The sequence below is a fragment of the Scyliorhinus torazame genome, chromosome 17 (assembly GCF_047496885.1).
Source record: "Scyliorhinus torazame isolate Kashiwa2021f chromosome 17, sScyTor2.1, whole genome shotgun sequence".
Taxonomy (NCBI): domain Eukaryota; kingdom Metazoa; phylum Chordata; class Chondrichthyes; order Carcharhiniformes; family Scyliorhinidae; genus Scyliorhinus; species Scyliorhinus torazame.
In genome coordinates, this window is record NC_092723.1 from 154,977,781 (window position 1) to 154,999,541 (window position 21,761).

A 21,761-nucleotide genomic window follows, 5' to 3' on the forward strand; every position below is an offset into this window, starting at 1 on the left:
TTCCTACTTTCCTTATATGCCACACAGGCTTCGTCTGTTCCCAGCCTTTTAGCCCTGACAAATGCCTCCTTTTTCTTTTTGACGAGGCCTACAATATCACTCGTCATCCAAGGTTCCCGAAAATTGCCGTATTTATCTTTCTTCCTCACAGGAACATGCCTGTCCTGTATTCCTTTCAACTGACACTTGAAAGCCTCCCACATGTCAGATGTTGATTTGCCCTCAAACATCCGCCCCCAATCTATGTTCTTCAGTTCCCGCCTAATATTGTTATAATTAGCCTTCCCCCAATTTAGCACATTCATCCTCGGACCACTCTTATCCTTGTCCACCAGTACTTTAAAACTTACTGAATTGTGGTCACTGTTACCGAAATGCTCCCCTACTGAAACATCTACCACCTGGCCGGGCTCATTCCCCAATACCAGGTCCAGTACCGCCCCTTCCCTAGTTGGACTGTTTACATATTGTTTTAAGAAGCCCTCCTGGATGCTCCTTACAAACTCCGCCCCATCTAAGCCCCTGGCACTAAGTGAGTCCCAGTCAATATTGGGGAAGTTGAAGTCTCCCATCACCACAACCCTGTTGTTTTTACTCTTTTCCAAAAACTGTCTACCTATCTGCTCCTCTATCTCCCGCTGGCTGTTGGGAGGCCTGTAGTATACCCCCAACATTGTGACTGCACCCTTCTTATTCCTGATCTCTACCCATATAGCCTCACTGCCCTCTGAGGTGTCCTCTCGCAGTATAGCTGTGATATTCTCCCGAACAAGTAGCGCAACTCCGCCTCCCCTTTTACATCCCCCTCTATCCCGCCTGAAACATCTAAATCCTGGAACGTTTAGCTGCCAATCCTGCCCTTCCCTCAACCAGGTCTCTGTAATGGCAACAACATCATAGTTCCAAGTAGTAATCCAAGCTCTAAGTTCATCTGCCTTACCCGTAATGCTCCTTGCATTAAAACATATGCACTTCAGGCCACCAGACCCGCTGTGTTCAGCAACTTCTCCCCGTCTGCTCTGCCTCAGAGCCACACTGTCCCTATTCCCTAGTTCTCCCTCAATGCTCTCACCTTCTGACCTATTGCTCCCGCGCCCACCCCCCTGCCATACTAGTTTAAACCCTCCCTTGTGACACTAGCAAACCTCGCGGCCAGGATATTTATGCCTCTCCGGTTTAGATGCAACCCGTCCATCTTATACAGGCCACACCTGCCCCGGAAGAGCTCCCAGTGGTCCAGATAACGGAAACCCTCCCTCCTACACCAGCTGTTTAGCCACGTGTTTGTCTGCTCTATCTTCCTATTTCTAGCCTCACTGGCACGTGGCACAGGGAGTAATCCCGAGATCACAACCCTCGAGGTCCTGTCTTTTAACTTTCTGCCTAGCTCCCTGAACTCCTGCTGCAGGACCTCATGCCCCTTCCTGCCTATGTCGTTAGTACCAATATGTACAACGACCTCTGCCTGTTTGCCCTCCCCCTTCAGGATTCCCTCTACCCGTTCGGAGACATCCTGGACCCTGGCACCAGGGAGGCAACATACCATCCTGGAGTCTCTTTCACGTCCACAGAAGCGCCTATCTGTGCCCCTGACTATAGAGTCCCCTATTACTATTACTCTTCTGCGCTTTGACCCTCCCTTCTGAACATCAGAGCCAGCCGTGGTGCCACTGCTCTGGCTGCTGCTGTTTTCCCCTGATAGGCTATCCCCCCCGACAGTATCCAAAGGGGTATATCTGTTCGAGAGGGGGACAACCACAGGGGATTCCTGCACTGACTGCCTGCCCTTTCTGGTGGTCACCCATTTCTCTGCCTGCACCTTGGGTGTGACCACATTTACATAACTGCGATCTATGACGCTTTCCGCCACCTGCATGCTCCTAAGTGCATCCAATTGCTGCTCCAACCGAACCATGCGGTCTGTGAGGAGCTGCAGTTGGGTGCACTTTCTGCAGATGAAGCCATCCGGGACGTTGGAAGCCTCCCGGACCTGCCACATCTCACAGTCAGAGCACAGCACCCCTCTAACTGACATTGCGTCAATTAATTAAAATTTGTCTTTTTTTTAATACTTTTTTTTTAAATTGCAAAGTTACTGTCAACTATCTGTTTCCTAGCACTAGATTTCTAATAGAAATGTGATAGCTAACTAGAATACTCTCCGATCTCTGGCTTAGATATCCTCTAAATTATAATTAAGTTATTATGTTTAATTAGTTCCCAAATACTCAAATTTGTTTTAAAATTTAGGTTAGAATCCCAACCAGCCACTCAGGTCACAGCTTTTCTGTGATGTCACTTCAGTTTCCCCCCGACACACACAATTTGAAAAAAGGTATAAAAGTAAAAATCACTTACTTACCTTCTGAGTGTCTGAGATGTTCTCAGGTTCTCTCGCTGACAGAGACTGCTCCTCCACCTCCGATCCTTGACCTGCACAATGCTAATAATATAATATGGCACTTACCTTACACCAATGGGTCTTATTATTAGGTTAGAGGAGGAGGGCGGGTGGGAGACACTACACGTGTAGTGTCTCGGGTTTCCTCTCCACCAGAATTTATTGGTTGGGGGTGGGGGGGACTTGCCAGAGGTCGAACTTCCGGTTCCCGCCTTATATAAAAACAAATAAAACAGAAAAGAAGAACAGACACGGGACCAGGCAAGGCTTTTTAAACTCACTACTCACCTCCAAGAAGGCCCCTGCGCACCGCTGCCGCCGAAATCCAAAGGGCTGCTCCTGTAAAGGTAAGAGCTTTTAAACTCACTACTCACCTCCCAGAAGGCCCCTGCGCACCGCTGCCGCCGAAATCCAAAGGGCTGCTCCTGTAAAGGTAAGGTTTTTAAATACACTACTCACCTCCCAGAAGGCCCCTGCGCACCGCTGCCGCCGAAATCCAAAGGGCTGCTCCTGTAAAGGTAAGAGCTTTTAAACTCACTACTCACCTCCCAGAAGGCCCCTGCGCACCGCTGCCGCCGAAATCCAAAATTCGTGACCACACTCGCCACTGGGGCCCTATACAACAGCTGCACCCATCCAACATACTCATCTCCAAAACCAAATCTCCTCAGCACCTCCCACAGATAATCCCACTCCACTCTATCAAATGCTTTCTCGGCATCCATCGCCACCACTATCTCCGCTTCCCCCTCTGGTGGGGGCATCATCATTACCCCTAGCAGCCTCCGTATATTCGCATTCAGCTGTCTCCCCTTCACAAACCCAGTTTGGTCCTCATGGACCACCCTCGGGACACAATCCTCTATCCTCATTGCCATTACCTTGGCCAGAATCTTAGCGTCTACATTTAGGAGGGAAATAGGTCTATAGGACCCGCATTGCAGCGGGTCCTTTTCCTTCTTTAGGAGAAGCGATATCGTTGCCTCTGACATAGTCGGGGGCAGCTGTCCCCTTTCCTTTGCCTCATTAAAGGTCCTCATCAGTAGCGGGGCGAGCAAGTCCATATATTTCTTGTAAAATTCAACTGGGAATCCATCCGGTCCCGGAGCCTTCCCCGCCTGCATGCTCCTAATTCCTTTCACTACTTCCTCTATTTCAATCTGTGCTCCCAGTCCCACCCTTTCCTGCTCCTCCACCTTGGGAAATTCCAGCCGGTCCAGAAAGCCCACCATTCTCTCCCTCCCATCCGGGGGTTGAGCTTCTTTTAATTTTTTTATAAAATGCCTTGAACACTCCATTCACTCTCTCCGCTCCCCGCTCCATCTCTCCTTCCTCATCCCTCACTCCCCCTATTTCCCTCGCTGCTCCCCTTTTCCTCAATTGGTGGGCCAGCAACCTGCTCGCCTTCTCCCCATATTCGTACTGTACACCCTGTGCCTTCCTCCACTGTGCCTCTGCAGTACCCGTTGTCAGCAAGTCAAATTCTACGTGTAGCCTTTGCCTTTCCCTGTACAGTCCCTCCTCCGGTGCCTCCACATATTGCCTGTCCACCCTCAGAAGTTCTTGCAGCAACCGCTCCCGTTCCCTACTCTCCTGCTTTCCTTTATGTGCCCTTATTGATATCAGCTCCCCTCTAACCACTGCCTTCAGCGCCTCCCAGACCACTCCCACCTGGACCTCCCCATTATCATTGAGTTCCAAGTACTTTTCAATGCACCCCCTCACCCTTAGACACACCCCATCATCTGCCATTAGTCCCTTGTCCATTCTCCAGGGTGGGCGCCCATCTGTTTCCTCCCCTATCTCCAAGTCCACTCAATGTGGAGCGTGATCCGAAATGGCTATAGCCGTATACTCCGTTCCCCTCACCTTCGGGATCAACGCCCTTCCCAAAACACAAAAGTCTATTCGCGAATAGACTTTGTGGACATAGGAGAAAAACGAAAACTCCTTACTCCTAGGTCTGCTAAATCTCCACGGGTCTACTCCTCCCATCTGCTCCATAAAATCTTTAAGCACCTTGGCTGCTGCCGGCCTCCTTCCAGTCCTGGACCTCGACCTGTCCAGCCCTGGTTCCAACACCGTATTGAAATCTCCCCCCATTACCAACTTTCCCACCTCTAGGTCCGGGATGCGTCCTAGCATACGCCTCATAAAATTGGCATCATCCCAGTTCGGGGCATATACGTTTACCAAAACCACCGTCTCCCCCTGTAGTTTGCCACTCACCGTCACGTATCTGCCCCCGCTATCCGCCACTTTAGTCTTTGCCTCAAACATTACCTGTTTCCCCACTAATATAGCCACCCCCCTGTTTTTCGCATCTAGCCCCGAATGGAACACCTGCCCCACCCAACCTTTGCGTAGTCTCACCTGGTCTATCAGTTTCAAGTGCGTTTCCTGTAACATAACCACGTCTGCCTTAAGTTTCTTAAGGTGTGCGAGTACCCGTGCCCTCTTTATCGGCCCGTTCAGCCCTCTCACGTTCCACGTGATCAGCCGGGTTGGGGGGCTTTTTACCCCCCCCCTTGTCGATTAGCCATCCCCTTTTTCCAGCTCCTCACCCGGTTCCCACGCAGCTGTGTCCCCCCCCAGGCGGTGCTCCCCTGCCCATCCCACCCCATGCCAGCTCCCCCCTCTCCCCAGCAGCAGCAGCCCAATAATTCCCCCCTCCCACCCCCCCCCCGCTAGATCCCCCACTGGCGTAGTTACACCCCCCATGTTGCTCCCAGAAGTCAGCAAACTCTGGCCGACCTCGGCTTCCCCCGGTGACCTCGGCTTGCACCGTGCGACGCCCCCTCCTTCCTGCTTCCCTATTCCCGCCATGATTATCATAGCGCGGGAACCGAGCCCGCGCTTCCCCCTTGGCCCCGCCCCCAATGGCCAACGCCCCATCTCCTCCACCTCCTTTCTTCCCCCCACCACCTCCTGTGGAAGAGAGAAAAGTTACCACATCGCAGGATTAATAACATAAAACTCCTCTTTCCCCCCTTTTTACCCCCCTCTTCGCCCCCCCCATACTCGCCCCACCACTTTGTTTCAAACGTTCTTTTTTTTAAAATTTAAAATAACCCGCTCATTCCAATTTTTCTTCCACGATAAAAGTCCACTCCTCATCCGCCGTCTCAAAGTAGTGGTGCCTCCCTTGATATGTGACCCAGAGTCTTGCCGGTTGCAGCATTCCGAATTTTATCTTCTTTTTGTGAAGCACCGCCTTGGCCCGATTAAAGCTCGCCCTCCTTCTCGCCACCTCCGCACTCCAGTCTTGGTATACGCGGATCACCGCGTTCTCCCACTTACTGCTCCGAGTTTTCTTTGCCCATCTAAGGACCATCTCTTTGTCCTTAAAACGGAGGAATCTCACCACTATGGCTCTAGGAATTTCTCCTGCTCTCGGTCCTCGCGCCATCACTCGGTATGCTCCCTCCACCTCCAGCGGACCCGCCGGGGCCTCCGCTCCCATTAACGAGTGCAGCATCGTGCTCACATATGCCCCGACGTCCGCTCCCTCTGCACCTTCAGGAAGACCAAGAATCCTTAGGTTGTTCCTCCTCGCGTTGTTCTCCAGCACCTCCAGCCTTTCCACACATCGTTTATGGTGTGCCTATTGCATCTCCGTCTTCACCACCAGGCCCTGTATGTCGTCCTCATTCTCGGCAGCCTTTGCCTTCACGACCCGTCTTTTGCTCCTCCTTTAGCCCTTCGATCGCCTGTAATATCGGGGCCAACAGCTCCTTCTTCATTTCCTTTTTGAGTTCTTCCACGCAGCGTTTCAAAAACTCGTGTTGTTCAGGGCCCCATATTAAACTGCCACCTTCCGACGCCATCTTGGTTTTTGCTTGCCTTCCTTGCCGCTGCTCTAAAGGATCCACCGCAATCCGGCCACCTTCCTCTCCGTTTTTCATCTGTATCCAGGGGGGATTCCCTTCTGGTTCACGGCACAGTACTTTTAGCCGTTAAAATTGCCGTTGGGGCTCTTATTAAGAACCCAAAAGTCTGTTCCACCGGGAGCTGCCGAAACGTGCGACTCAGCTGGTCATCGCCTCACCCGGAAGCCGAATAGACTTCTTTTTGTTTGACAAGACGTTGTTGGCAGGGGTGGTTGATAGCGAGTATTCGGCAATAGTGGTGTCGGACCATGCCCTGCACTGGGTGGATCTACGAGTGAACAAAGGGGGGGGCCAGCGCCCGCAATGGAGGCTGGATGTGGATCTATTGGTGGAGGAAGAGGTGCGTGAGCGGGTGAGGAAGGCCATCTTAAGGGGAGGTTTCGGCATGTATGGTTTGGGAGGTGCTGAAGGCAGTGGACAGGGGGGGAGTTTATTTCGATTCGAGCACATAGGGAGAAGGCGAGCAGGATGTTAGCGCACCAATTGAGGAAGCAAGAGGCAGCGAGAGAGATTGGGAAAGTGAAAATACGGTCTTTGACCTGGTGGACGTGAACGGGTGTTTAGGGACTCCTATAGTAAATTGTACGAGTCGGAACCAAAGCCAGAGAAGAGGGGATGAGACGGTTTCTGGAAAAGTTGGAGTTCCCGAAGGTTGGAGTTGGTGGAGGGCCTGGGGCCCCAATTGGCCTGGTAGTAGGTAGAAGTAATGGAGGGGCTGGAGGCAATTGGGTAAGGCCACGGGTCCTGAAGGGTACCCTGTGGAATTTTACAAGACGTTCTCAGGGGTGTTGGGACCGTTATTGCTAAGGGTCTTCAATGGGGCAAAGGAGCTGGGAGTACCCCCCACCTCCCTCCCGCACCGCAGTTGTTGAGAAAATGGGGAGTTACAAATCTATTAGCCTCACATCAGTAGTAGGAAAATGCTAGAATCAATTACAAAGAATGTGTTAATTCAACACTTGGAAAATAACGGTAGGATTAGGCAGAGTCAACATCGATTTCTGAAAGAGAAATCATGATTAACAAGCTGTTGGAATTTTTTGAGGATGTAAATAGCAAAATAGATTAAGAGGAACCAGTGGATGTGGTGTATTTGGATTTTGAAAAGGTCCAACACAAGAGGTTAGTAAACAAAATTACAGCACATGGGCTTGGGGGTAATATACAGGCATGTATTGAGAATTGGTTAATGAACAGAAAACAGAGTTCATAAGTTCATAAGATGTAGGAACAGAATTAGGCCATTCGGCCCATCGAGTCAGCTCTGCCATTCTATCATGGTTGACATGTTCCTCATCTGCTATCTACAATGTTACAGACCAAGAGCATGAATAACTGGGTCATTCTCAAGTTGGCAGGTTGGAGTACCACAAGGGTCAGTGCTTGGGCCCCAACTATTCACAACCTAAATCAATGATTTGGATATAGGGACCAAATTTAATATTTCCAAGATTTCTGATGACACAAAACTGGTGGGAATGTGAGTTGTGAGAAGGATGCAAAGAGGCTTCAAGAGGATTTAGACAGGCAAGAACATGGCAGTTGTTATATCAGGCACCGGGGGCAAGTGTGTGGACGAACCGGGTGAGATCAGACTATTTCAGGTTGCATCGTGGGAAGAAGCAGGGGTGCCCAGTTTCCCCACTGCTGTTTGCCCTGGCTATAGAGCCGTTGGCAATGGCACTGAGAGCGTCGAGGGTCTGGCAGGGAATAGTACAGGGAGGGGGGATGGAGCACAAGGTCTCGCTTTACGCGGACGATTTAATTTTATACATATCAGACCCGCTGGGGGGAGGGGATTGGAGGGATTATGGGGATTTTCGAGGAATTTGGTCGGTTTTTGGAGTATAAATTGAATATGGGTAAGAGTGGGGTCTTGGCGATTCAGGCAAGGGGGCAGGAAGAGAGATTGGGTGAGATGCCGTTCAAGGTGGTGAGAGGGAACTTTCAGTAGGTGGCGTGGGAGTGGGTGCAGCTGCATAAGCTGAATTTGGGTCGGCTGGTGGAGCGGATGAGGGGAGATTTTCGGAGGTGGGATGCACTCCCATTATCATTGGCAGGGCAGGTACAGACATTTAAAATGTCGGTCCTCCCGAGGTTTTTGTTTGTTTTTCAGAGCCTTCCAATTTTTATCCCCAAGGCGTTTTTTAAAAAAGTGAATGCAGTGATCTTGAGATTTGTCTGGGCAGGAAAAATCCTGCGGGTAAAAAAGGTGCTGCTGGAGCGGGGGCGTGGGGTAGAGGGGGCTGGCTCTTTCAAATATTGGGCGGCGAATATTGCAATGGTCAGAAAGTGGGTAGTGGGGAAGGAGTCGGGTTGGGAGCGGGTAGAGGCGGCCTCATGTAAAGTCACGAGTTTGGGGGCACTGCTAATGGCACCTCTGCCGTTCGCACCGGACAGATACTCCATAAATCCGGTAGTAGTGGCAGCCCTGAGGGTGGAGGCAGCATATGGGGTTGGAGGGGGCATCAGTGTGGGCACCTATATATGGCAACCGCCAGTATGCTCCGGGGAAGGGGGGGGTGGGATTTTGGAAATGGCAGCGGGCGAGGATTGAGAGGTTTGTAGATCTGTTTATTGATGAGGGTTTCCCGTGTTTGGAGGAGCTGGAGAAGGAGTTTGAGTTGCCAGGTGGGAATGAGGGATTTTGTGCAGAGGCAGGTTTTGACCTTCCCGCACTTGCCTATGGGACAAGATGCTATCGAGAACAGGAACTGATGGAGTGGGAGGGAGCACCGATGGGGGATGTGAAGAGAAAGTGGGAAGAAGAGCTGGGTGGGGAGTTGGAGGCTGGATTATGGGAGGAGGCCTTGAGGCGAGTCAATGCATCCTCGTATGCCATGCTCAGCCTGATACAATTTAAGGTGGTCCACAGGGCACACATGACTGTGGCCCGGATGAGCAGGTTCTTTGAGGGGGTGGAGGATAAGTGTGGGTGCCGTGCGGGGGGTCCTGCGAACCATGTCCATATGTTTTGGGCACGTCCGAGGCTGAGGGGTTTCTGGCAGGGGTTTGCTGACATCACGTCAGAGGTATTGAAGCTCAGGGTGGTGCCGAGTCCAGAGGTGGCGATCTTTGGTGTGTCGGAAGATCCGGGAGCCCATGGGGTGAGAGAGGCCGATGTTCTGGCCTTTGCCTTCCTGGTGGCCTGGAGACGGAGCATACTAGGATAGAGGGACTCGGAGCCCTCAAAGTCGGGGGTATGGGTTAGCGACATGGCGGGGTTTCTCAGACTCGAGAAAATTAAATTTGCCTTGAGCGGTTCGTTGCAGGGGATTGCTCGGAGGTGGCAGCCATTCATCAACGTCTTTGAGAAAAATCAATCTGTCAGCAGGGGTGAGGGAAGGGGAGGCATGGAGGGGACGAGTAAGGGCAGGAGAACCAACGGAAGGGGGGGCTGGGGAAGGTGGTACTGTCTGTAAGCCATGTAGGCTGGGGTTTGTGACTGGAGGGTTTATTGGTTCTATTTTGTTCTTGTTGAAATCTGATGTTTAAAATTGTGAAAAATTATAAATGCCTCAATAAATAATTTTCTAAAAAACCCAGCTCCTAACCTATCTTTAAATACTATTTTCTCTTTCGTCTTTTCCCATTGTTGTTGTCTTTCTTTGAAATTTATCTTTCCAAGAATAGAAAGATATTTTATGTTCGACTATGGCCACTACTTTTGCGTAAAATAAATGTAGTAACTCACCTTATTTACTTATGACCTTTTGCAAGTTGTAATCCCTTCTTCCTTCCCTTTGAGTTTTAACAACAGAACACAACAAACTTTCTTTATCACATAATGCAAATTTCTACCCCTGTCTTACTTGTGGAACATCCAACTTGGCTATATTCACTACAAGTACCTGCTTTTTACACCTAGCCTCTTTGATAGCCTCAGCTCTGTGGGCGCTCAGTTGTCAGCTTAATTAAATTAGTCACGCACAGGGACACACACACACACACACACACACAGCCCCCACAAGTCCGCTTCACAGAATACCATATTAGACCCAAAAATACTTTCTGAATAATACCCACTTCTTCACAATCTTCCAATCTAGGGTCCTCTCTCACTAATATACTGATCCCATCCATTATTAACAGAGTGACATCATCTCCTTTTCCTTTTTCCCTATCCTTCCTAAATATTGAATATCCTTTCTGGCCTTGGTCATCCTGCAGCTATAACTGCATGTCTCCATAACTGCAATTAGATTGTACCTGTTTACTCCCAATTATACCATCAATTCATCTACCGTGTTGTGAATAATGTGTGCATCAGATAGAGTGCCTTTTAATCTGTCTTTATTATTTGTGCAACCTCTAGCCTTATTTGCTGGTTCACTTTTAAGTATTTATATCCTGTCCCTTTCTGCCACACTCAGATAATCAATTCTCGTATTGCTGCCTTGCTCTCTTGCCCTTACCTCTCTCTTTAATGTGTCACAACTTTCCTCACATGATTCCTTGTCCATGTGGTATTATCATAATGTCAGAACTGCAAGGGTTAATGAAGTGTCGAGAGTAGCTACTAGAGGGAGCTACAGTTACAACTATATAAGGCAATGATGCTAAGCCTTGTGGGAGAATGTGTGCAGGAGTTAGCTAGTGAGAGTCAGAAGTACAGATAGTGTAAGTGAGTGAAGATCATAGTTTAAACCAGTAGTGAGATTAGCTGTAGATGAGTATAGTTTAGATGTTATTAATCAACTGTGCATTCTTTCGGAGTACATGTTGAATCCAAGAAAGTAGTGTTAATAGATTTATAGTTTTGTTTAAGTTAAAGTTATTTTGTGGTCTTTGTGAACACTACGCCAGCCATCATGAAATAAGCAACACAAAGAACACCACATGGTACCAAGTGTCTATTCCTATTAGTAAACAACAGTTAGATTAGGAAAGAATAGCATTAGGAGATTGAAGAAGCAATCCAGAAGCTACAAAACTCTGAAAATCTACGACGAAGACTAATCAGAAGATGGAAGGTCTCAAGAAGCCTTCAGGGGACACGGTAAACTATGCCAGAACTGGGCTTTCTTTAAACAGCAGTTTAAACTTTTACTTTCTGCCTCCACGCTTGAAAGTGCCTCAGACCAAAGAAAATAGCACTCTTATTAAATTTGGCTGGACCGCAAGCATTAAAACGTTTTAATTTGTTTGAACTCAGTGCTGATGAGGATAAAAATAAATGCAACATGGTGCTACAACAGTTCTATGAGCGCGACATGTTCAGAAAACGGCTGCAATTAAGAGGGAGTCAGATTATTCTTTCATAACAGTTTTAAGTTGCGAGGGCAGTCCTGTAATTTTTCCTCAGCCTCCGATTCTATGCTGCGTGATCAAGTTGTGGTCGGGATAAATGATGAACGTTTGTACGAGAAAATGCTAAGACGACTGGTTTTATCGCTTGAAGATGTGATTAATATGTGCAAGACCAGTTAACAGGCATTGAGTGAATATGCAGAGTTCGTGACAAAAGAAAAGAGCGTGAAATCGAAAAACGTGGCTGACGCCATTAATGTTGTGTCGCAGCAAAGAAAGATGCATACAACGGCCGGTGGCCATTTTGAATGTGATGTCACAGCGTGATGACGTGCACACGCTGTGGCTACGCCCACCGTTTAAAAAAATTGTCCGGCAAAAGGCAAACAATGTTCCAATTGTTGCACGTTGAACCACTTTGGAGCAGTGTCGTTTCTCAGCAGCTTCTCCAGTCACCAAATTTCAGACAGATCCAAAGTGTTAAGAAGAAAGAGAAAAAATCCATCATCGTAGCGGATAGTGAGGATTGCTCACCATATTCAATTTCGGATACTTTCATGATTGAAGCAGTCACTAGGATTAATTTACTGGATCGAAATGAGAAACCAGTCAGTACAAGAGCTCGTGAAGATAATTAAGGAGTGGACTGTCTCATTAGAAATAAATGGAAAACGAATACGATGTAAAATTGACACAGGAGCACACGCAGGTATTCTCACGGGACGATCTTTCAGGCATGCTTATAAGGAACCTCTAATAAAGCAATCCACTTGTAGGCTCACAGATTACAACGGTAATACAATAGTCACAACAGGATCTTGCTGTCTTGTTCTTAAGAATGGGAACATCGAGATACCCATCGAGAAATCATCATTAATTGGAGTGGATGCTTGTGAACAATTGCAGCTGGTTGAAATGGTTCACTCAACCAGTACTTCAGCTGGCCGAGTCAAGGAAAGACATAGGTGTTGCGGACAACCTTTCCAAAGCTACTACTGATGCTGACACATCAGAATTCAAGACAACCACCGATGCTGAAACATCAGAACCCGAGATAGTCCAAATAGTGGAATCTCAAGCCTGTTTCTTTACCGAGATGCTACCAGTGCCTGACCAAAAACTACGTCTAATCAAAGCCGAAACTGAAAAGGATTTGACTCTCCAGAAGGTGAAACAATATCTAAAAGAAGGATGGCCTACTGGATGTCGATCTGCCTTTCAAGATATAAGAGATGATCTTTCTGCAGTAGATGGTTTCTGCTCAAGGGAGATAGGATTGTGATTCCTGCCAGTTTATGTTTAGGGATTCTGCAGCAGATTCAAGAGGGTCATAGAAATGTATCGTAGAAGAGCCAGACAGTCGGTGTATTGGCCGGAATAAACCAAGAGTTTAGCCAAAATGTTCAAGCATGTACAATTTGCCAGATGCATCAGCCAGCACAGAGCAAAGAAAGCATGAAAGAGATGGAAATCATTACCAGTCCATGGAGCAAAGTGGGCATGGATTTATTCTATTTCCAGGGTCATGACTATCTCGTGGTCATAGACTATTACTCCAACTTTCCAGAGGTGATGATGCTAACCGATTCGACTGCCATATCAGTGATAAAAGCAACAAAATCAATTTTTGCACGCCATGGGATATATCTTAACATTTTCTCTGAGTTGGGAGTGGACACAGTTTGCAGAGCAATACAACTTCAATCATACCACTTCAAGCCCATGTTATACTCAGTCAAATGGAAAAGCAGAGAAAGGAGTAGGGATAATAAAGAAGTTATTCCTCAAAGCAATTGATGATGGTCAAGACATATCGTTGGCGCTGTTAGAGTACAGAGTGGCACCACTGTCAACTGGACTATCACTGCTCAGATGTTAAGGAGTAGATGACTTTGCACCACATTACCTGTGATCACCATCCCTGAAATGGAAACCGAGAGATACATGAACGGATCACAGCAACGAAAAAGAAGCAAAAGAGAGGACTATGATAAACGAACCAAACCTCTGTCTGAACTTCAAAGCGGTGACTTTGTATGAATTCAGAATCCAGAAGGAGGATGGCAACACGTTGCAAAAGTTCTGAAACAAGTAGCACCAAGGACATACTTTGTCAAAACAGAACAGAGATCAATGTTCAGGAGAAACAGACGAGCATTGCTGCATATCAAGCATAAAGTTCAACCTCCGCATCCAAATGTTATAGCACCTGATAACATATTCAAAGACATTGCCTTTCCAAATCCTTACTTAGCACAAACACAGCAAGACAATGTGGCAGAGCAATCGAATACCTTGAACATTCCGTTCAGAAGATTGACGAGAAGAAGACCGCCGAGAGACTTAATTTGTGATGACTGTATAATGAAATATTTGCTCATCTAAGTGATGTAGCAATTATTTATGAATTAATGTACAGGATTATAATATAGTTTATGATAAATACTAGCTAATAGTCAGAGTCACACCTGAAATGTAGTGATTAAAGAAAATGTCACAACCAATGTTATAATAATTTTCTTTTACAAAGAAAGGGGATGTGTATTCTTTAGGAGTACATGTCGAATCCAAGTTAGTAGTGTTAATAAATTTATAGCTTTGTTTAAGTTAAAGCTATTTTGTGTTCTTTGTGAACACTATGCCAACCATCATGAAATAAGCAACACAAAGAACACCACAGTCCCCACTATTTAGTTTAAAGCCTTCTCTACCACCCAAGTTATATGACTTGCCAGAAAACCGCTCCCAGCACGATTCAGGTGAAGACTGTTGCAATACTATAGCTCCCACTTTCCCTAAATCTGGTTCCAGTCCCTCAGGAATTGAAAACCATTTCTCTTACACCAATCTTTGAGCCATGCATGTAATTCTCTAATCTTTTTTACCCTCTGCCAATTTGCTTGTGGCTGAGGTAACAATCCAGAGATTATTACCTTTGATGTTTAGCTTTTTAATTTAGCCCCCGAGCCGTTCATATTCTCTAAGCAGAGCCTCTTTCCTAGTTCTCCCTATTTCATTTGTACCTACATGGACAAATACAACCCAGAGCAGATATGCTGAGCCCTGGCACCAGGCAGGAAGCACAGCCTTCTGGAATCTCACTCTCTACTGAAGAGACTGTGTCTAGCCCCCTGACTATACTGTCCCCCACAATCGCTACATTCCCATTAACTGACCGCATTGGAATAGTTTCCTGTATCATGGTGTCATGGTTCGCTCATCCACGCTGAACTCCCGCTTTCATTCCCACAAGCTACAAGAACCTGGAACCTATTGGATAATTGCAAAGGCTTAGGCTCATTCATGTCTACCCCCCAAACCCCTTACCTCTTCATTGCAGTCACACCCTCCTGCCCCTGACCACAATGCAGATCAGAAGCATAGCCTAAGGGTGCGACTGCCTCCTCGAATAAAATGTCCAGGTGACTTTCCCTCTCACTGATGCATCAGTGTCTGACGCTTGGCCTCCAGCTCACTGATTCTGAGCTGATGTTCCTCCAGCTGCAAGTTTGGATTGGATTGGATTTGTTTTATTGACACGTGTACCGAGGTACAGTGAAAAGTATTGTTCTGCGTACTGTCCAGACAGATCATTCCATATATGAAAAAACATGGGCATACATAAATACATAATGTAAATACATAGACAAAGGCATCGGGTGAAGCATACAGGAATGCAGTATTACTCAGTGGAGGAGATGTTTGAAGGGATCAGATCAGTCCATACGAGGGTCATTCAGGAGTCTGGTAACAGTGGGGAAGAAGCTGTTTTTGAATCGGTTAGTGCGTATTGTCAGACTTTTGTATCTCCTGCCTGATGGAAGAAGTTGGAAGAGTGAATACCCCGGGTGGGTGGGGTCTTTGATTATGTTGCCTGTTTGCCCAAGGCAGCGGGAGTGTAGTCAGAGTCAATGGATGGGAGGCGGGTTTGCGTGATGGACTGGGCTGCATTCATGACTCTCTGTAGTTTCTTACAGTCTTGGGCCAAGTAATTGCCATACCAGGCTGTGATGCAGCCAGATAGGATGCTTTCTATGGTACATCTGTAAAAATTGGTAAGAGACAACGTGGACATGCTGAATTACCTGAGTTTCCTGAGAAAGTTTAGGCGCTGTTGTGCTTTCTTGATCGTAGCATCGACTTGGGTGGACAAGGACAGATTGTTGGTGATGTGCACACCTAGCAATTTGAAGCTGTCAACCATCACCTCAGCACCATTGATGCAGACAGGGATGTGTACGTACTTTGCATCCTGAAGTCAATAACCAGCTCTTTAGTTTTACTGACATTGAGGGAGAGATTGTTGTTGTTACACCACTCCACTAGGTTCTCAATCTCCCTCCTGTACACTGACCCATCGTTGTTCGAGATCCGACCCACTAAGGTAGTGTCACCAGCAAACTTATAAATAGAATTGGAGCCAAATTTTGCCACACAGTCGTGTGTGTATAGGGAATATAGTAGGGGGCTAGGTATGCAGCCTTGAGGGGACCGGTATTGAGGACTATCATGGAGGAGGTGTTGTTGTCTATCCTTACTGATTGTGGTCTGTGGGTCAGGTAGTTGAGGATCCAGTTGCAGAGGGCGGAGCCAAGTCCTAGGTTTTAGAGCTTTGATATCAGCTTGGTTGGGATTATGGTGTTGAAGGTGGAGCTGTAGCCGATAAATAGAAGTCTGACGTAGGAGTCTTTGTTGTCGAGATGTTCCAGGGATGGATGTAGGGCCAGGCGATGGCGTTTGTTGTGAACCGGTTGTGGCAGTATGCAAATTGCAGTGGATCAAGGCACTCTCAGTATTGAGTTGATGTGACTCATGACCAACCTCTTGAAGCACTTCATAATGAGCGATGTCAAGGTCACCGGACAGTAGTCGTTGGGGCACTTTGTCTGGTTTTTCTTTAGCATCAGTATGATGGTGATCTTCTTGAAGCTGATGGGAAACCCGGAACGGAGTAGGGAGAGGTTGAAGATGTCTGCAAATACATCCGTCAGTTGGTCCGCGCAGGATCTGAGTGCATGACCAGGGACACGGTCAAGACCCGTCCCTTTCCGAGGGTTCAGTTTCAAGAAGGTGGATCTGACTTTGGAAGCTGTGATGGTAGGTATGGGTGTGTCCATGGCTGCTGGGGCAGTTCACAATGGTTTGATGGTTTCCTGCTCTAACTGAGCATAGAATGCATTGAGTTCATCGGGGAGGGGTGATTTGCTGCTGGAGATTCTACTTGGTTTTGCATGAAAGCCCGTTATGGTATTTACGCCTTGCCACAGTCGACGAGAGTGCATGACATTAGTCTGTGACTCTAGCTTCAGGCTGGTATTGTTTCTTGGCAACCCTGATAATTTTGCGGAGGGAGGACCTGGATTTCTTGTATAGGTCAGGGTCGCCTGTCTTGAACACCTCAGACCTGGCCTTTAGTAAGGAGTGAATCTCCCGATTAAACCATACATTCCGGTTCGGGGAATGTACGTACTACCTTCTTTGGAAAGCAGTCTTCTACACACTTGCTGATGAAATCTTTGGCGGTGGTGGTATACTCGTTTAGGCTGGTTGCTGAGTTCTTGAATATGGACCAGTTCACTGACTCCAAGCAGTCACGTATAAGCTCTTCTGTTGCCGCAGACCAGCACCGGATTCTTTCTGCAGACATACATACTACTAATACTTAGTGCAGATCTGTTTGACTTGGATCACACTGATGAACAGGAGATCCCACAATCTGCAACTGTCATCTTTATGATGTTTAATTAGTTCCTTCATTATTTTTCTGAGTAAATTTTAATGAATATCTCTAGACCTGCCTGTGCTTATATGCTATTATTTCAATAAATGTTCTACTTACCTCAATTGAAATTCAAGTAAGTTAAGATGGGCAGCACGGTAGCATTGTGGATAGCACAATTGCTTCACAGCTCCAGGGTCCCAGGTTCGATTCCGGCTTGGGTCACTGTCTGTGCGGAGTCTGCACGTCCTCCCCGTGTATGCGTGGGTTTCCTCCGGGTGCTCCGGTTTCCTCCCACAGTCCAAAGATGTGCAGGTTAGGTGGATTGGCCGTGATAAATTGCCCTTAGTGTCCAAAATTGCCCTTAGTGTTGGGTGGGGTTACTGGGTTGTGGGGATAGGGTGGAGGTGTTGACCTTGGGTAGGCTGCTCTTTCCAAGAGCCGGTGCAGACTCGATGGGCCGAATGGCCTCCTTCTGCACTGTAAATTCTATGATGAAGATAAATAGGAAACATTCACCAGTCAATCTAATAAGCTTTACTATTAATAAAACCTTCCAGTACTAAAATTACCAGAGTTTTGAAAGATAAACCAATCAAATACATGTTTTCCTGTGGTGTCACAATTTGATTTTACCCAGAGCACAGTCAGTTCGCTCTGAAGCCACAGATTGGGTAGCTCTTTTAGGTGCTGCTGTCAGACTCTGGGACCTTCTCTCTTCTGCTCTTTTAGATGCTGCCGTCTATCCCCTGGTCCTCCTCTCTCCTATTCTTTTAGATTCTGCTGCCTGTCTCCGGGTCTACATTGCCCCCACTCTTTTCAGTGCTGTTGTCTGTCTCAGGATGCTCCTCTGCGTCTCGTGCTCTTTTAGGTGCAGCTGTCCACATCTGGGTGCTCTCCTCTCCTACTCTCTCCCACTATTTTCACTCTCTCACTGTTTCTCTTGCACTGCCTTGCTCCCCACTGTCACATTGCCTCACCCTCTCTCACACTTCCTGACCCTCTTTATCCCTCTTTGATGACGCCTCACCCTCTCTTGATCCCTCTTGCACTGCCCGACTCTCTTTTGCATAGCTTCATCTCCTCTCATGCTGTTTCTCTCACTCTTGCCATGCATCAGCCTCTCTCCCAATGCCTCAGCCTTTCTCTTGTTGCCACAATTCCCCCCACCCCACTCGCATTGCCTCGCCTTCACACATGGTCAGACACACACAGTTCATGCGGCAGCTGCTTCATCCCCACGACTTTGTATGAAGCAATTTGTAGCATCTGTTTTTTCATTAGCCCATGCAGAATGAATTTCAAGAAATTATATCTTTAGGGACAATGAGACAATGCAAAGTCTCTCCAAGCAGGAAATGTGCTCAATTTGCTCTGATTATATGTGGACACACACTTTCTTACAAAGGCTGCTGTAAATGAAGCTCAGCATGAGCTCTGGTGTATCTCTGGCCTCTCTTATTGTTTGATAAGCAATGGTTTTTAAAATAATAGTTGGGTTCAGATTGATTTTTGCAGAGGTCCATCATCAAGGGGGGAGGAGGGAAGGAATGTACAAAATGAGAATTGCAAATAATTGTAATAATGGTTCTTGTGACCTTCACACACTATCATCAGGCAAAGTCACAGTTAATTCAAGGAGCATTCATTGCTGCTGCTAATGGCTTAAGTATTCTCTGTCGAAAGTTTATTTTCTGATTTCCTTTTGTGTTTGAAGGTACGGGTATCCAGTGGTCAAACATGAACTCGCCAGTCAGTGTGGATGACAGTTTCACAATTGCTCACGCAATGGCAATGCTGCTATTTGATTCACTTGGTTACAATTTGGTTACCTGGTACGTGGAAGCTGTTTTCCCTGGGGAATATGGAATACCACAGGCCTGGTACTTTTTCATCTTGGTAAGTTGCTGCAAAATTGTTGTAATTTGTATGTAATTTAATCAGTCCAGGGTACAACCTTCATTCCATGTGCCTGCCTTGTATCCATTTTCTTTTATTCCCCTCCCACCTTTCCTTCAACTGCCTATCTAACCTATTCCTAAATGTTGGTTTGGTGTCTGCTGTAAATCATTCTCACCATGCAGGTGCTAAACAGTGACCATCTCCAACAATAAAGAATCTATCATTCCTGGTTTGCTCCTGGTGCTCCAGTTTCCTCCCACAGTCCAAAGATGTGCATGTTAGGTGGATTGGCCATGCTGAATTGCCTCTTAGTGTCCAACGGTTAGGTGGGGTTACGAGGATAGGGCGGGGTGTGGGCCTGGGTAGGCTGTTCTTTCAGCGAGTCGGTGCAGACTCGATGGGCCAAATAAGCTCCTTCTGCACTGCAGGGATTCTATAACCAACACCTGTTGATATTCAATGATATTATCATCACTGAATCCCCCAACAACAACATCCTAGGTTAGATTTACCAGAAATCTAACTGGACCATAGATATACAGTGGCTACATGAGCAGCTCAGAGGCTGTGAATTCTGCAGGGAGTAACTCCTCATGACTCCCCAAAATCTGTCCACCTACAAGGCATAAGTCAGGAGTATGATGGAATATTGTCCATTTCCTGGATGAGTGCAGCTCCAACAACACTCAAGCTGCTTGACACCATACAGGACAAAAAAAGGTCTACTTGATTGCCACCCCATTCACCACTTAAATATTCACTCCACTCACCACCTGTACACAGTAGTAGCAGTATGTACCATTGACAGATGCATTGCTGCAACTCGACAAAGGTAATTCTAAATACCTCCCAGACCTGTGACCTCCTATGTGAGCAGGCGCATAGGAACATCACCACCTGTATACGTTTCCCTCTAAGCCAAACTTGGAAATATATTGCCATTCTTTCACTATTGCTGGGTCAAAAACCTGGAACTCCCTCACAGCACTGTGTACCTACACCAGATGGATTGCAGAAGTTTAAAAAGGTGGCTCACTATTGTGGTGTTGGGTGCTCTGATGCACAGATGAACCAACACAGTTGTATTTGGTACAACTCTATTTTATTTCAACTTCTATATACAATTCGGTCTGGATACTCTGCACGTTGTGTCTCCCTGAGTGTGTAGTGTAACAGGTCTGTCCTTGTCCTGGTCTCCAGCTAATACTGGCCACCAGGTGTCGTGTTTGTCCTTTTATACTGTCCCTGTCCTTGTCTGTGATTGGTTGTGGTGTTGTGTGTTCTGATTTGTCTGTTGGTGTGTCTATCATGATGTGTGTGTTTGAATATCATGATAACTATCACCTAAGAGCAAGTGAGATGGACAATAAATGCTTGAGTAGCCAGTGACATTCATCTCAAGAAAGAATTAAAAAACAACTAATTCAAGTAGTGTTCCGCAACCTCACATCATTCAGGTTCATAGTGTCTTTCTCCCAGATCATCATTGGCTGCTTTCACAAGGTCTTTGCAGTTAAACATTTGTAGTTTCCTTTATGATTTTCGTGCTGTCTGCCTCTCCAATTATGAGCAGCAACACAGTCAGGTTTCTAACTTTAAAAATTGTGTATTATAAAATTGCACAATTAAAGCATACTCATAAAACATAATGTGGAGATGCCGGCGTTGGACTGGGGTGAGCACAGTACGAAGTCTTACAACACCAGGTTAAAGTCCAACAGGTTTGTTTCGATGTCACTAGCTTTCGGAGCGCTGCTCCTTCCTCAGGTATCCTCAGTGAAGAGTGAACATTGTTCCCGCCATGAGGGAGTGCAGTGAAGGTTAACCAGACTGACTCCAATGATGGGTGTGTCCAGAACCAGGGGTCACAGCCTGAGGATTCAGGGTAAACCATTTCGGACAGAGATAAGGAGATATTTCTTCACACAAAGAGTGGTGAGCCTGAGGAATTCATTAACATAGGAAGTAGTTGATGCTAAAACTTTGAATATATTCAAGAGGCGGCTGGATATAGCACTTGGGGAGAATGTGATCAAAGGCTGACTCCCTCATGGCGGGAACAATGTTCACTCTTCACTGAGGATACCTGAGGAAGGAGCAGCGCTCCGAAAGCTAGTGACATCGAAACAAACCTGTTGGACTTTAACCTGGTGTTGTAAGACTTCGTACTGTCATAAAACATAAAGTTATCCTCAGTTTCTTTAATTATTGTGGTAATGTTTTTATCCAATGGTATCAATCTCTCGCAGAAGCCTGGTGTTGGATTTGACAGTTTGGCCACAATCTGCCCACTGAAGACATATTTTACAGTCTGGGCATGAAAGCAGAGCTAACTGAAGTGAACTGGGATACGTGGCTAGAGGATCGATCAATAGAGAAGCAGTGACAGGCTTTTAAGAGGATATTTTGGAATACTCAGAATAAGTATATTCCTACAATAAAAAAAATTCTGAAGGACAGCACAGAGGCAGAGGCAGCAAAATGGCCACCTCAGGATAAACCCTCAACATCAGTATTCATTCTTCACTGAGGATAAACCCTCATGGCAGGGACAGTGTTCATTCTTCACTGAGGATAAACCCTCATGGCAGGGACAGTG

At 46.8% G+C, this 21,761-nt stretch overlaps 1 protein-coding gene across 4 annotated transcripts in view; it reads left to right on the plus strand.

Annotated features, from left to right (window-relative positions):
- abca3b (ATP-binding cassette, sub-family A (ABC1), member 3b) overlaps positions 1–21,761 on the plus strand; it is a 238,092-nt gene that overhangs the window by 82,860 nt on the left and 133,471 nt on the right. For all 4 annotated transcript variants that reach the window (XM_072481322.1, XM_072481324.1, XM_072481325.1 and 1 more), the window contains exon 10: positions 18,978–19,159. In XM_072481322.1, the coding sequence (XP_072337423.1) occupies positions 18,978–19,159 (182 nt within the window). The remainder of the gene's footprint in view (positions 1–18,977; positions 19,160–21,761) is intronic.